The sequence below is a fragment of the Oncorhynchus clarkii genome, chromosome 29 (assembly GCF_045791955.1).
Source record: "Oncorhynchus clarkii lewisi isolate Uvic-CL-2024 chromosome 29, UVic_Ocla_1.0, whole genome shotgun sequence".
In the NCBI taxonomy this organism is placed as follows: Eukaryota; Metazoa; Chordata; class Actinopteri; order Salmoniformes; family Salmonidae; genus Oncorhynchus; species Oncorhynchus clarkii.
In genome coordinates, this window is record NC_092175.1 from 32,545,083 (window position 1) to 32,560,995 (window position 15,913).

The 15,913-nt window shown below is 39.5% G+C and overlaps 2 protein-coding genes across 3 annotated transcripts in view; one reads left to right on the forward strand and one right to left on the reverse strand.

Moving 5' to 3' along the window:
• Positions 1-56: 56 nt before the first annotated feature.
• Positions 57-5,859, reverse strand: LOC139388767 (testis-specific expressed protein 55-like). The gene is made up of 5 exons (XM_071135678.1): positions 5,794-5,859; positions 3,652-3,776; positions 2,130-2,267; positions 1,968-2,030; positions 57-1,350 (listed from the first exon to the last, which is right to left on the reverse strand). Exons 3-5 carry the CDS (start codon positions 2,265-2,267, stop codon positions 1,291-1,293), a joined length of 261 nt encoding a protein of 86 aa, XP_070991779.1. The 5' UTR covers positions 3,652-3,776; positions 5,794-5,859; the 3' UTR covers positions 57-1,290.
• LOC139388766 (zinc finger and BTB domain-containing protein 20-like) overlaps positions 5,695-15,913 on the forward strand; it is a 52,728-nt gene continuing 42,509 nt past the window's right edge. Inside the window, exons 1-2 of one of the 2 annotated variants that reach the window (XM_071135675.1) lie at positions 5,695-5,982; positions 9,397-9,503. The gene's annotated coding sequence lies outside the window, so the exon portion shown is untranslated. The remainder of the gene's footprint in view (positions 5,983-9,396; positions 9,504-15,913) is intronic. The other variant, XM_071135677.1, reaches the window with a different exon arrangement.

Here is a 15,913-nt window from a genome sequence, read left to right on the forward strand (position 1 = left end):
GAAGTAACGTGAGATTGTGAAACCTGTTTGGTTAGTTTTGAGTGTTTATTGTAAAAGCAAGACAATCCTGAGTGACAAACAAAACAAAAGTGACCCAAGATACCACCTTGGAACAGACAGTTGGTTCTCAACTTTAATGACTGTATTTCCGCAAAACCAAAACTTAGTGGACCACCAAATTGGGAAACTGGTCCAAAAAGTGTTGTCATTGTTGCTAAATTTCATGTAGGCTGCTCACTTATAACAGTTCTGCCAAGTGCCAACTGAGTATGCCTAGGCCTATTCTGAAATGTGAAAGTATGACCATGTTCTTGGTTTAAAGTTTATCCACTGCATACGGTATGTCATAACTGGATGATCACTCGTTATAACCATAGCATTATGTTTTTTCTGTTTTCTCAATCTGCCATGGCTTGGGGTCTTTACAATGATTGGAGAATCATCTTGAAACATGAAAAACATAGATCAGATAGCGTGCTTCGCTTGATCTATTACTATGTGAACTACACATGGTATAGGTCTGTCTCCATGGTGACATAACATGGCACTTTCTTCAGTCCTCTTGCTATGATGGCTAACAGACCTAGTTACCATGGTCCTATCTATTATCAGTGATGGGCTTAAAGAAGATAGAATTCAAATTCTGAAGAATTACTTTGAATTTAAGTTCTGAAGAATTATTGTTTCCCCAGAGTCTCATTATTTACAACGCTGTGGTGCCACAGGGGCTTACTCAAATTAAATGAAACGCATCAGGAGTTTCAAGGTCGATGTGTTACTGTGGCAGACAGATAGCACAAGGGCCTGTAGTGGCCATTCCTTCACAGGCAGAGTACAGTACGTTTTTCTCAAATGAAAAAGTGGAGGAAGAAAGTGGGAAAAATTATAATATTAAGCATAAGGGTTATTTTCTGAGATTAAATAGGCTAGAAAGGGAGGGAGGGAAAGGCTAGGTGCCCAGATGATAGCAAGTTATTCTGCATTTGAGATATCAAAATTGTATCACAAGGTTTTTTGTATGTCTGGTCTTGCTAAATTGTCATTTGGACTATAAGATAGCTAGCCTACTTCACAATCATTGCCATTTTACTAAGACTTGGTCTATAGATTGCTGAGGCAGTTTATAGTGTAACATAGCCAATGTGTATTCCTGTGAATGGCCTATGCTCGCTGGTGATTTGGAGCCCCCCCGGAGATATACAGACGACACTCTGAGCAATGAATTACGTTTTACTCATGATTGAATGACGCAGGTGTCTTCTGCAGTGCATGGTAGAACAGGCTGCTAGCCTACTCTATTTCCTCTGGTTTGCAGTTGGATTCTTCTCTGTTTCGAATCTTCAATTGTACCTGAGCAGGAAAAAGGGTGACTTTCCATTACTGAGCAGTTATATCCTTAAGCAATAAGGCACGGGGGGGTGATACATGGACAATATACCATGGATAAGGGCTGTTCTTAGGATAAGGAGTGCCTGGACACGGCTAATATTGGTCATATACCACAAACCCCCGAGGTGCCTTATTGCTAATATTAATATTGGTTACGTAATTACAACAGTAACGTAACAGTAATCAGTAACGTAATTACAGCAGTAAAAATAAATGTTTTGTCATTCCCGTGGCAAATGGTCGAATATACCACAGCTGTCAGCCAATCAGCATTCAGGGCTCGAACCACCCAGTTTATAATGTAGGCTACATAGTGAGGAGGATTCATGGTGACATTACAGGGACCCAACAACAACCCACCACCTCTGTTAAACAACCCACCTCTCACCCTCTGTTTATACGTGGCAATACACACAGGGTAAAAAAAAAGAGCAATGAAAGGATTTAAAAGAGTTCAGGTTGCCTGGGCAGTATTACTGCCTTGATGCCAAGATCCCAGGCAAACATGTAATAGGCCTTGTTATTATATCTGTATTGTCTCTAGGCCTTTATCTAAAAACATAAAGGAGTCATCTAACCTGTTCTAACATGAACTGAAGAGGATCGTCTGGCCTGTCAAAAACCAGGTTCTCAGCAATCTCCTGAAGAAAGATCACACAAAAATATGATTAGATTGGAAACACTGTATGCCCATGTTTCATGATCACCAACTTTTGTTTCACTTCAGGTGTTTTTCTCACCTGAAAGATCTGAAGAATTTGATGACTTTCCATGTATTTTACAGAGCCCTCATAGGGGTCAAAGTAGGATGGCACAGAACGTGAAGACAGTTCAGCCGTCTCTGTTATAAGCACTTTGTCTGTTGCTGGGTCTGCCATCTAAGCAGAGAAATTATTACATTGTCATTTTTCCATACTGCATGATATGACACTCCAAAAACCTGTATGCAGGACTAGGAGGAGTTTCAATGATGAAATTGGCATGAACAATGACCTCTGAAGAATGAAAAAGTGAAATGGTCTGGCAAATTATCCATAACCTGTTTTTAAAAGTGACAGGTTATTAACATCACTGTCAAGCATCACTAATTTGGACGGTTCTGACTTAGAATATGTGGACAACTACAAATATCTAGGTGTCTGGCTAGACTATAAACTCTCCTTGCAGACTCATATTAAACATCTCCAATCCAAAATTAAATCTAGAACCGGCTTTCTATTTCGCAACAAAGCCTCCTTCACTCACGCCATCAAACATACCCTCGTAAAACTGACTATCCTACTGATCCTCGACTTCGGCGATGCAATTTACAAAATAGCCTCCAACACTCTACTCAACAAACTGGATGTAGTCTATCACAGTGCCATCCGTTTTGTCACCAAAGCCCCATATACCACCCATCACTGTGACCTGTATGCTCTCGTCGGCTGGCCCTCGCTACATATTCGTCGCCAGACCCACTGGCTCCAGGTCATCTATAAGTCTTTGCTAGGTAAAGCCCCACCTTATCTCAGCTCACTGGTCAAGATAACAACACCTACCCGAAGCACGCGCTCCAGCAGGTATATCTCACTGGGCATCCCCAAAGCCAACACCTCTTTTGGCCGCCTTTCCTTCCAATTCTCTGCTGCCATTGACTGGAACTAATTGCAAAAATCGCTGAAGTTGGAGACTTATATCTCCCTCACTAACTTTAAATATCAGCTATCTGAGCAGCAAACTGATCGCTGCAGCTGTACACAGCCCATCTGTAAATAGCCCAGCAAATCTACCTACCTCATACCCATATTGTTTTTATTTACTTTTTGCTCATTTGCACACCAGTATTTCTACTTGCAGGTCATCATCTGCACATCTATCACTCCAGTTTTAATTTGCTAAATTGCAATTACTTCGCCACTATGGCCTATTTATTGCCTTACCTCCTCACGCCATTTGCACACACTGTATATAAACGTTTTTTTCTATTGTGTAATTAACTGTAAATGTGTTTATTCCATGTGTAACTATGTGTTGTTGTTTGTGTCGCACTGCTTTGCTTCATCTTGGCCAGGTCGCAGTTGTAAATGAAAACTTGTTCTCAACCAGCCCACCTGGTTAAATAAAGGTGAAATAACAATAAAATAAATAAAAAACTGACATGTTGTGAGAAATGAAGAAAATAGAACGTAGGTAATTGCGTTCTCTCGCATTACTCTATATCAGCACATAACTTTATGAACAGTAAAACGAAATGACTGAAATTCATTGACAAACACCCACCTTTTCGTATGACAAGTTATTGTTTTTCCTCAGTTACTACAAAATGTCAATGCCACTGATCTTTAGGCGCAGTGGTGGCTGAATGTGAACCTCCCCGGGGCGGGTATTTGACGTTTCCCCAGCAACTGTAAACAAGAGGTTTTGTGAAGTCATTTATACAGCTTTCAACGGTATAGAAAGGCGCCCAGTTGTGAATTTGAGCTATTGCAGAGGACACCCGTCTGCCTAGTAGTAAAGAAGTGCTGGATACGGGATGCCTTAGCAATATTCTTCCAATACCTTATTTTCAGTTGAACAATAGGCCTATATAAAATGTTTTATTATATCAATAATTCTTGGAACAGCTCCAAATGCCACTTATTGCTGAAATAATTTAGTTCATTGCATCAATAAATGGTGCTGTGTTTAACATAATAAATAACTGTAGAAACGATTTAGACCAGATGAATCCATAAAAACGATTTAGACCAGATGAATCCATAAATATGCCTGCAATGCCTAATTGATTTGAAAGTGTTAGGAAATGTTCAAAAGAATGGTCGTTGTATTCAGTTGGTGTCATGTCTACAACCGAATACTGTTTTTATATGTAGGTTAATAGTCTAGCAGTTAACAGCCTCTGTGACACTGTGTCCTCCCCTGAACCTGAACCCGTAATAAAATCACATACAAATATCCGCCAGATGGCGCTCGTAATCAACTAAAAGTTCACGTCTCACAATATCCGGAAATCTACAAATCGGGATGAACATTTAGGCTACTGCCATGAGAAATGGCGTTTGTTTGACGCAACACCCAGCTAGCTATACTGTACATTGTTTGTAGTTATGAGATTTGTCTTGCTGTACTAAGCGAAAAGGGAAATACGCTTATTTCATTTTAATGGGCTACATTTGCTCAATGGTTCTCTTCCTGTTGTCTTTCATAATCTAATATAGTAGGCCGAAGCACGCGCATTATTATTATTATGCTATAACACACGTAGCCCAATTATCCTACAACATAGCTTTATTCATGAAACATAACCTCCTGATAAGCATAATTCCCTATGAGAACGTAGATGATACTTGGGATTTTGCAGATACGTTCAACATCGTGGTGTTTGTTGCCTGCAACTAATACCCCACATTTAGAATATACAATAAACATTAACTTCAGCCCAGTTTAAGGTTGATTATTCCAGTCTAGACATCAGACAAGCGCGCGCGCACACACCACACACACCTGTCACTGTCTAGACGAGGAGGGGGCACACGGAGGGGGTACGAGGAAAGGGGGGTCACTATTTCTTTATTTCTTGCCAGTCAGAACATACTGTAGGTCTGTCTATATGTGAACGCATTGGAGAACAACATTTTTTAATATTGCTTTACTCAATCTGATTGGCCAGCTAAACCGTCAGCATTTTTTCCCCCACTTGGCTTGAGGTCAGCTAGGGACGTTGAAAAATAAATAAATGAGAAAATAGAAATGCGTAGAAAGTAAAAGACACGGCAGGCAATCTAGCTTGTTGGTACTAAAAATGATAGGCAGGTACGTCATCCAATATAAAGCTGCAAACCAATCGGTAGCGGTTACTGACAACGACATTGTCCAATGCAAAGTACAGACACATGATCGACATAATTCTCAATTGACTGCCCTTTTGATCGAGGATGGAATATTGAGACTTGAGAGTGCTTCTGTTTAATTATAGTCATAATTTCAATATAGGCCTGCTTCATTATATTTTAGGATAAAAGCTTGTAAAACGAAATTAACACTTGATGACCACTATAACAATGATTTCCTTAGAGAACATTCTGCGAACAAGACATACATTCTACATGGATGAGCATTTTAAGACCCAGAGAGCAGAATTTAATTAAGAAACTACAGCCTTCGGTTGTCCATATTGGATCAAACAATTTCCCCGTCTGCGTAGGTGGAACATTTACTATTTCAGAGCCCCAATGGAGCCAGTTTCACCGTCCCACCGCGCTCCGTAGAGAGGGTATACGACTCAATGATTGGGGCAAAACCACGCTGACCGATATATCTTCCAACCTACACCGCTCAAGAGATGGCTCTCTGTTCCAATCGTAAATGAAAAGGCGTGCCTGTCCAAAATATTCAACGTATAGTTAAAAAATGGGTGGGTACATTTTAAACTCGTTTAGGTCCTCTATGAAGGTAGGCTGCAGCGTGTGTTTATTGATGAGATGAAAGAAGATGGAAGTGAGAAATGAAACAAAGTAAGGGAAAATATTAAAAAACTCGAAGCCTTGCCGGGGAAAAACCGGGGAAGCTGCGAAACGCTGTCGCCACTGGAGAACAAGCTTAGGACAGCAGGTAAGAAATAGGAAAAGTGAGGGAAGGGGCGGGTGTTAATAGTATCTATGTTAGGCTATTTATAAGAAGAGAAACGACAGTTATTCCCAAAATATGAGATATACAAAACTTAATTGTAAGTGAAGCTTAGAACATAGCCTACGGAACATTTTCCGCTGAGTTCCATTGCCTCCATTTATTGATTTCCCACCAAAATATACATCAGAATCAAAAAACTTTATTTCATTCTAGAGGCTCATTGAAGTAGAATTTAAATGCAGAATGACATATGCTATTGTGGGGTTTATTGATTGCAGACAGTCTAGTTTTACAATAGCCTGGTCCGTTTACATTGCACCCGACAAAAAAGACGCGCTGCACACTGTCATGACGTCCCAGGTTGTCATCTGTCATTATTCTCAACATCAATGCTTATTTCCTTAGTTTTACTCCTTCCGATTTTTGACAGAGATATTCATTGTGTTGACTCAGTTCTACTTCTGTCTGTTTGAAAACGTCATTATGAATGAGACACCATGGTTAAAAATGGATGAGACAAGTGAGACAAATAAGGATCATTTGCTCGAAACATCTGGAGTCCAGTGCAGGCGGTGTAGTAAGAAAAGCGGAATAAACACATTTATAATGGTCTTTAATTTGTGAATGAGAAGGAGCGGGCATGCAATTTAAAACCACCATGTAACTCAGTCTGTTAGCTATTTTCCCGGACAATGCCCAAATTTGCCCAACCTTTATCAAGTCAACACTTGTTGGCACGAAATAGAAGTAAAATTGCAATAAAACCCTCAAACCAACGTTTTGGCACATGCTGTACCAGAAGTTAAAATTGGGATGCATGGTGTCTGACATTTGTCAAATTAAATTATACATTAACATCTGCCTGACTCAGAAAGGTAGCCTACATTTTGAGCCAATATCCTCCGCTAAAAGTATAAAAGACAGTGCTGATTTAGTTCACCGATAAAAGAAAGATTGTCCATCTGCTCTGGATTTTGGTGCCATGTTTTACAAAATGAATGCCCTCTTTTATTGTCACGATCTGTGTTGCGCAATTCCAGCTAGGCTATATTAACGCACATGACCGTATAGGAAATTAGAAGAGGGACCATTTTAAAAAGATTTTAATCTAGAAATAATATATGAGTAGTTTATAATCTACTTCTCACTATTTCACCCATAAATGTGGCCTATGAGAGACCGTCCGATTTGTATTATAAATTACAGCACACGGGTGCTTGAGATAGTGCATTTGTTCATCAAGAGGTTGTTTTATCCACTGAGATGTGGGCCTACCCCCGAAAACACAAACAGTTTTATTAGTTTTAACAATTTTAGTTACGGTTGATTAGACAGTTGATCACTTGGGCAAAACATCCTGTCCATCTCTCAAAGTTGTTGAGACTGTTGCCTCTGCGCCGCATGTGGATTTCAGCACCGGACTTGGGCATCAAGGTTAGGAGTATAGCCTATTAGAATGAAACGGCAGAGAAACATCAATCTTCGAATCTTTTGAGGTGATTGCAAAAGATAGGACTCACACAGCACCGGTTAGGGAGTTGACAGCACATTTGAAACACTCAAAGAGATGACCTTGGAGGCACGATTGACTCAGTATGAGCCCCCTCGGTAGGCCTATGTGTTGACTTGCTCAATATTAGACCAAACTCGGACTACACTATATGATCATATCTAACATCTACATTGTTTTCGCTGAAATATCAGATTTTGCATAATGGTACAAATGTTGCACGTTGAAGGGGTTTTTGGGTGAATAATAGGCTACTGTAGGGCTATATCACGTCGTCCATTATGTCAAACTTTATTGAATCAGTTAGAGATTGTCCACAATGTCCTTTTCGGATAATTACATTTTTAAGTAGAACTTGTTTCGGTTCGGCTTGTATCCCATTCACCCCCTTACAACTCCCTACTAATGGTTATAGACTACTATTGAGTATTTTCTGTCCTATAGACTATATATAATAGGCCTACTTTATGTAGCTTGATATACCGGTAACTCCACAACAGAAACTTTGCTTGGCACTGTGAGTTGTGACGAATGACAGGCCACACGTTTTGACCGCGCATGTACACTGGCTGCTACTGACATATGTGTGTTGCGTGTCGCATCTCCTCCCAAATACATGTAATTTGGTCGTACTTGTGACGTCATAGACCACACCCAAATGAACGTTAAATTGCGATCAGATATTTTGTGGATATATAAAAACAATTGGGCTCAGAAGTAGCGTATCACTATGGATGTTCAATTATTATTATTATTATTATTAATATTATTGAGGGTGCCATAAATTGCTGGTATGCAGTCTGTGCTTTCAGAGAGGTGTGAATTACTAAGCACCTATAACTCTGTGATTTTTATGAGGTTATATAGTTGACAGGTGTAACCTAAATCTTACACAGGTCTTTATGAAATGAAAACATATTCAAAATTAATTCACAGCCTTTCTTTGGACTGATGCCAATATGTCTCATTGTTGGGCCTATACTGCATTGGAGGCCTAAGTCCTGCAAACTTTGGATAACAATCCCTTCACAGAATCCTGAAATTGGTATAGCCCTACATATGGCTAATAGGTTTTCACTAAATGGTCCGTGAATCATAGGCTGTTTTCTATATACATCATGAAGAATAGTGTCATGTGTGCTGAACTGTAGTATAGCAAATATACATTCGTTGTTTGAAATGCCTGTTGACAAGGAGCCTCAAGATACACATCTCAAGATAAAACTCATAACTCAAATGTACATTATAAAGAATAATTGTACCCTCTAATTTTTCTGTATCATGATCCATTTTCCCTTTGATGATGAGATGGAGAGAGGCTATTTTATGTTAACTATTTTGGATTGATATGGCAAGTTTGGACTGAAAACATCCACTATTGTAGTGATTTGAGGATGTGTGCAGAGTATGCTATGATGGATGAAATTGTAATTGTTGTAATAAGTGCCAGTATCGTGAAGTATTGCAATTTAAGCCTGTTTGCTGGCACATTTAGGCCTATTCTTTAGAGGGAGTTTGGCATCCAATATCCATCTATGCTGTTCCGTTTCTGTTGAATCTGATTTTCATACAGAGTTCATTAAATTGAACCACAACAGATAGTAAACAGGCGCAGTTGTCCCATTGTAATTATAATAACAATAACAGTGTAACTACATGCACATCATTACATAGTACCTACAACTATCACAACATATTTTCAGTTTGTGAAGGAAAAACCTTTTTATTCTGGCTACAATTTAGAGAGGCTAGCAGAGTTGAAGGAGTTTGTTTGCAAACCAATGTCTTACAAGAACTCTTCATATGAGCAATCACAAAAAAAACTGTTCAATTCAAGATGTCGAGCTTTGATTCATATAATAATTGATTCAGTATTTTGTCCATAGCGATAGTTCTGGATTGGCTCACGAAGGCACTGCCAGGACATCAAATGTGATCTGGGATGTCATTGCCAGGTGGGGAGGTTTCGGAGGCGTCCAGTTTAAATTGAAAGGTAAGTCATGTAGCCTATTTGTGCTAACAGAAAAAAAGTATGATGAAAATGTAATGGTATACCCTTCAGCTCTCAAAGGTACCACGTGCTTGTTTGTGTGGTTAATTCCATAATCAAGCAATGGGTTCCAAATCTTGTTTAGAACTGTATTTGTTAATGGATTACAAAGCCAGAGGAAAAAATTTATTTGCAGTTTAGTATGACTTCCTCTCCACTTTTGCTCAAGCACATAGAAAGGATTCAGCCTCTCAGTTTCCATAGTTCCAACTTAGAACTGCTGTTCAATCAAAGCTGCCTCCTTGCAGAGAGTGTTCTGCAGGGTTAGCAAGCCCAGCTGTCAGCTCTCTGGCAACTGGTCACTCAAATATTGACATATTGAGATATTTGTAAATGGAGGACCCAGTCTTATAGTGCCTCCCCTCCGCAGAACGCTGGGGCCTCCCCTTCTCTTCAGCACAGCAAGCCTTTAAACTGAAGACATAGAAAACCCTCAATTAGCTAAACAACAGCCGTGTTGTTCTCATTGGTAGAGTAAATCAGTAAATGTGAAACTGAGGCTCCCCGACACATTATGTAATGATATTTGAGCATTAGGCTATAATCAACTAAGAAACGTATAATCGTGTGTAATCTGGGGCACGGATGACAATATTGGTCATTTTTTTGAAAGCCCATTATAGGCCTTTCAGGAGCACACTGTGAGATGTCATGCTGGAAATAGCTCATTTTAGTCCTGAAATATATCCTGACAATTTGAAGATGTGTAAAATTCAGTAACAAGTTTACATTACCATATTATGTCCTCTTAAAGATACTTCAAAAATATAATTGTATTTGTCATATGCGCCCGAATACAACTGGTGATGACTTTACAGTGAAATGCTTGATTACGAGCCCTTCCCAACAATGCAGAGTTTTAAAAAGAAAATAGTAACACAAGAAGAATAAAATAAAATACACGGGAATGGAGCGAAATTCAGGGAGTACCAGATCAATATGGAGCTATATACGGGGAGTACCATATCAATATAGAGCTATATACAGGGAGTACCAGATCAATATGGAGCGAAATTCAGGGAGTACCAGTACCAGATCAATATGGAGCTATATACAGGGAGTACCATATCAATATGGAGCTATATACAGGGAGTACCAGATCAATGTAGAGCTATATACAGGGAGTACCATATCAATATGGAGCTATATACAGGGAGTACCAGATCAATATGGAGCTATATACAGGGAGTACCAGATCAATATGGAGCTATATACAGGGAGTACCAGATCAATATGGAGCTATATACAGGGAGTACCATATCAATATGGAGCTATATACAGGGAGTACCATATCAATATGGAGCTATATACAGGGAGTACCAGATCAATATGGAGCTATATACAGGGAGTACCATATCAATATGGAGCTATATACAGGGAGTACCATATCAATATGGAGCTATATACAGGGAGTACCAGATCAATATGGAGCTATATACAGGGAGTACCATATCAATATAGAGCTATATACAGGGAGTACCAGATCAATATGGAGCGAAATTCAGGGAGTACCAGTACCAGATCAATATGGAGCTATATACAGGGAGTACCATATCAATATGGAGCTATATACAGGGAGTACCAGATCAATGTAGAGCTATATACAGGGAGTACCATATCAATATGGAGCTATATACAGGGAGTACCAGATCAATATGGAGCTATATACAGGGAGTACCAGATCAATGTGGAGCTATATACAGGGAGTACCAGTACCAGATCAATATGGAGCTATATACAGGGAGTACCATATCAATATGGAGCTATATACAGGGAGTACCAGATCAATATGGAGCTATATACAGGGAGTACCAGATCAATGTAGAGCTATATACAGGGAGTACCAGATCAATATGGAGCTATATACAGGGAGTACCAGATCAATATGGAGCTATATACAGGGAGTACCAGATCAATATGGAGCTATATACAGGGAGTACCAGATCAATATGGAGCTATATACAGGGAGTACCAGATCAATATGGAGCTATATACAGGGAGTACCAGATCAATATGGAGCTATATACAGGGAGTACCAGTACCAGATCAATATGGAGCTATATACAGGGAGTACCAGATCAATATGGAGCTATATACAGGGAGTACCAGATCAATATGGAGCTATATACAGGGAGTACCAGATCAATATGGAGCTATATACAGGGAGTACCAGTACCAGATCAATATGGAGCTATATACAGGGAGTACCAGATCAATGTAGAGCTATATACAGGGAGTACCAGTACCAGATCAATATGGAGCTATATACAGGGAGTACCAGATCAATGTAGAGCTATATACAGGGAGTACCAGTACCAGATCAATATGGAGCTATATACAGGGAGTACCAGATCAATGTAGAGCTATATACAGGGAGTACCAGATCAATGTAGAGCTATGTACAGGGAGTACCAGATCAATATGGAGCTATATACAGGGAGTACCAGATCAATGTGGAGCTATATACAGGGAGTACCAGTACCAGATCAATATGGAGCTATATACAGGGAGTACCATATCAATATGGAGCTATATACAGGGAGTACCAGATCAATATGGAGCTATATACAGGGAGTACCAGATCAATATGGAGCTATATACAGGGAGTACCAGATCAATGTAGAGCTATATACAGGGAGTACCAGATCAATATGGAGCTATATACAGGGAGTACCAGATCAATATGGAGCTATATACAGGGAGTACCAGTACCAGATCAATATGGAGCTATATACAGGGAGTACCAGATCAATATGGAGCTATATACAGGGAGTACCAGATCAATATGGAGCTATATACAGGGAGTACCAGATCAATATGGAGCTATATACAGGGAGTACCAGTACCAGATCAATATGGAGCTATATACAGGGAGTACCAGATCAATGTAGAGCTATATACAGGGAGTACCAGTACCAGATCAATATGGAGCTATATACAGGGAGTACCAGATCAATGTAGAGCTATATACAGGGAGTACCAGATCAATGTAGAGCTATATACAGGGAGTACCAGATCAATATGGAGCTATATACAGGGAGTACCAGATCAATGTGGAGCTATATACAGGGAGTACCAGATCAATGTGGAGTACCATATCAATGCGGAGCTATATACAAGGAGTACCAGGTCAGTGTGCAGAGTGTCGTGGAAAATCGGTTCAAATGTGACACTTGCAAGAACTTGTGAAATCAAATAGGCTTTTAATACAGAGTATAGCAAGCCGGAGTGGTCCGCGGAACACACACCGCTTCCCAGAGCCCCGGCTCCTGTATTTATACACATATAGCATATGGGTCCAACCCATATGCAGATAAGCATACTACCCCTAATTCTTCTGCCTACCATTATCTTTTTAGTTCAGGCTTCCTGCTTGTTCACGCCCAATAACGCCCATATCTGCTTTTCGTCAGATTATAATGGTGGCAAGACCCTTGCTTTGTCCTAAAAATAATATACATTCCTCTATTCTATATGCCTATGCTTTGGCCCTGCACTTAGCTTAATGCGTTCTTTTGTATGTGTGTTCTTATCTAGGATCAGCAGACTATGTGTCTCCTCTGTTTTTAGCGTGTCCAGTTGTCCTAGGCGTGTGTCGCCTTCTCTTTGTGTGGTCTGTTTTCAATGTTCAACTGTCCTATACTCTCATGGCCTTACTCTGGCCTCCTGTCCTATACAATAGACAATGCATTTTACCAGAATAGCAAATGCACTCTAAGTGTATCTTTCTCTTGTGTTACAGTATTATGTTCCTCCCTATATGTACATCTTTCTCCCACAAAAGGTATGAGGTATTTGAGTTAGATATGTACATGCGTTCAGGGTAAAGTGACTAAGCATCAGGATAGATAATAATAAGAGTCAAATAAAGAACAGAGTAGCAGCCCTTTGGAATATGAACATGTAAAGAGTAGCCTTTACCTAAAGTTCAAGCAGAGGAGGAAAAGTGAGCTTAAAATATTTTATTCAGTAGTAATTGTCTGAGCATATACTCTATGAAATGATTTCATCTTAATAGTGCTATTTTCCCTAAATTGTGCGACACAGATTTCTCTCACAGGCCTAGCCTACATGCAAAAATGTTGTGTGACACAGATTTCTCTCACAGGCCTAGCCTACATGCAGAAATGTTGTGTGACACAGATTTCTCTCACAGGCCTAGCCTACATGCAGAAATGTTGTGTGACACAGATTTCTCTCACAGGCCTAGCCTACATGCAGAAATGTTGTGTGACACAGATTTCTCTCACAGGCCTAGCCTACATGCAGAAATGTTGCCTCACTCTGCTACATAGAAGTTGGTGGACTTGTATTTTGGCTGTTGATATGATTTGTAATTATTTTAACATTCCTAGTTTTGTATTTGTGGTTTAAAACTTTTGTACTTAGCATATTGTAGTGTCATTGCCATTAGCAACCATTATTTGACTACTGCCAAGGACATATGCCTAGTAGGCCAAGGAGGTAATAAGCGTGTGTCTACGTCATGTGAAAGTGTTGGAAAGAAAGTTGAGGGGTATGTGCCTTCCAGTGCTAAGTGTACTACAACCACTGCTATGGGAGTTACTCTATTTTCACAGGAAGAAGAGTTGTTACACATGTTACTGATGGGAAATGTGGAGGAGGGTAAAACCACAACACTATTTGATCACTAGGCTTGATCATTTATTTGACAAAACTATTAAACGTCACAATAGTGACAAGCTTGTAAACTACCAAACTCTGGTAATTTACTGGTTAGTTGGCGTTCAAGCTATCTGAGAAGATTGCCGGCTGCTGTTAACATTCGTACCCTGTGACAGTCACTTAGGAGTCTAATCCTGACTTGAGAAATGGTCATATAACTCAAATAATACTTGAGATAGCAAAACCCAACTGGTTTATCAAGTATAGTTGAGACTTTGTTGAAAGGATTTCAGTTAGGCAATATTCTAGTTTATTTATTTGCCAGTACTCTGTCAATCGGTTTTCTGTGCCAGATCTAAGGTGACTGCTTCTTAAAATGTACAGTGAATCGTCTTGATCGTCAGATAGATAGGGTGAATTCAACCAAACACACACTGCAGCCAAGCCGCACCATGGAAAACAACATTTCATTTTTTATGTGATGTGATTTGTTAGACAATATTTGAGTTTAAAAAAAATGTAAAACGTTATTATTCAAACCATGCATTTTCTCAGCACTCCCCCCCCCCCCCCCCCAAATACCACAGTGGGGGTGTTATAGGATTGGCAAACATAGCACTAACACTTGTTAAAATATTTAGTGAACTTTAAGGTAGATTGTCATTTCTCTCATGTGAAGATCTAAGGACTTTGTAACGTACAGCCATTTACTGTTTCAGAATCTATTCTAGCCTGTACGGTAGTGTCTCTGTACTTTCTTTGTGTGCTTGAATTCCTTAAACATGTATTTTATTTGGGCTAAAGACAGGGGCATGTAAATACTTCTCCGTCTTACACTTTAAACATACACGAGGGCTCAGGCATTTCACTGATGCCAAAAATGTATCTTGGTTTCTAATAGGGAAATTGTATGTTTGCCAAAGTGCATGTGTGTCCTTAGCTAACCCTTCTACCCATATGGTTTTCTACAATTCATGGTTAGATCACTGTGTATTCAAAACGGAAAGTATCTGGAGATGGTTTAAGAAAATAAATCAAATAGAGACTCTTCTGTATCTTTTTGTGGATAATGCCAGAGTAAGTTTATATTCTATTTGTTTACACCTAGGCCTCCTGAAAAGCCTTTTTAGGCCCCATGCTAGTGAAAAACACTCTTAGCATAGTGGCCAAAATTGTATGACGGACAAGCCTACAGCTCATTAAAAAAGGCACATTTGACACTGGTGTGCAGTGGAAAAACCTGAGACGTATTATCTACACAATGGCATTTGTGTTATAAAGCCAGAGTTGACCCACAAAAGTCAAGGCTATTAGGACTTTCCACACCTCATTGTTACTTTATTATTAATAGGGTAGCAATTCGTTTTTTGGGAAATAGCCGACAGTCATATCTTTAGATGTTTTGTTTTACCCATGAAAACATTTAAACCTGCTATTATTAGGAAATCCTTTTAGTTTATGCACAAACAAATCTCTCTTTTCCTAATGAGTATCCACTGAAGAAACAGACGGTCTCTGATTTTTCCATTATTGTTCTTTACGAACACTTCCTGCATGAGATGGATCACGATTATCAAATTATACGGATCATAGACACTTTATAGAAGCTTGCTTCCCGGTATTATTTTCAGGAAGGTGTGCTGACTGATTCAGACAATTTAACATCTAGGTAGCTAACATTTTAGGGAGCTTTTGACAAGTGTGCTTTCTTGTAAGGGTAAGGGCGA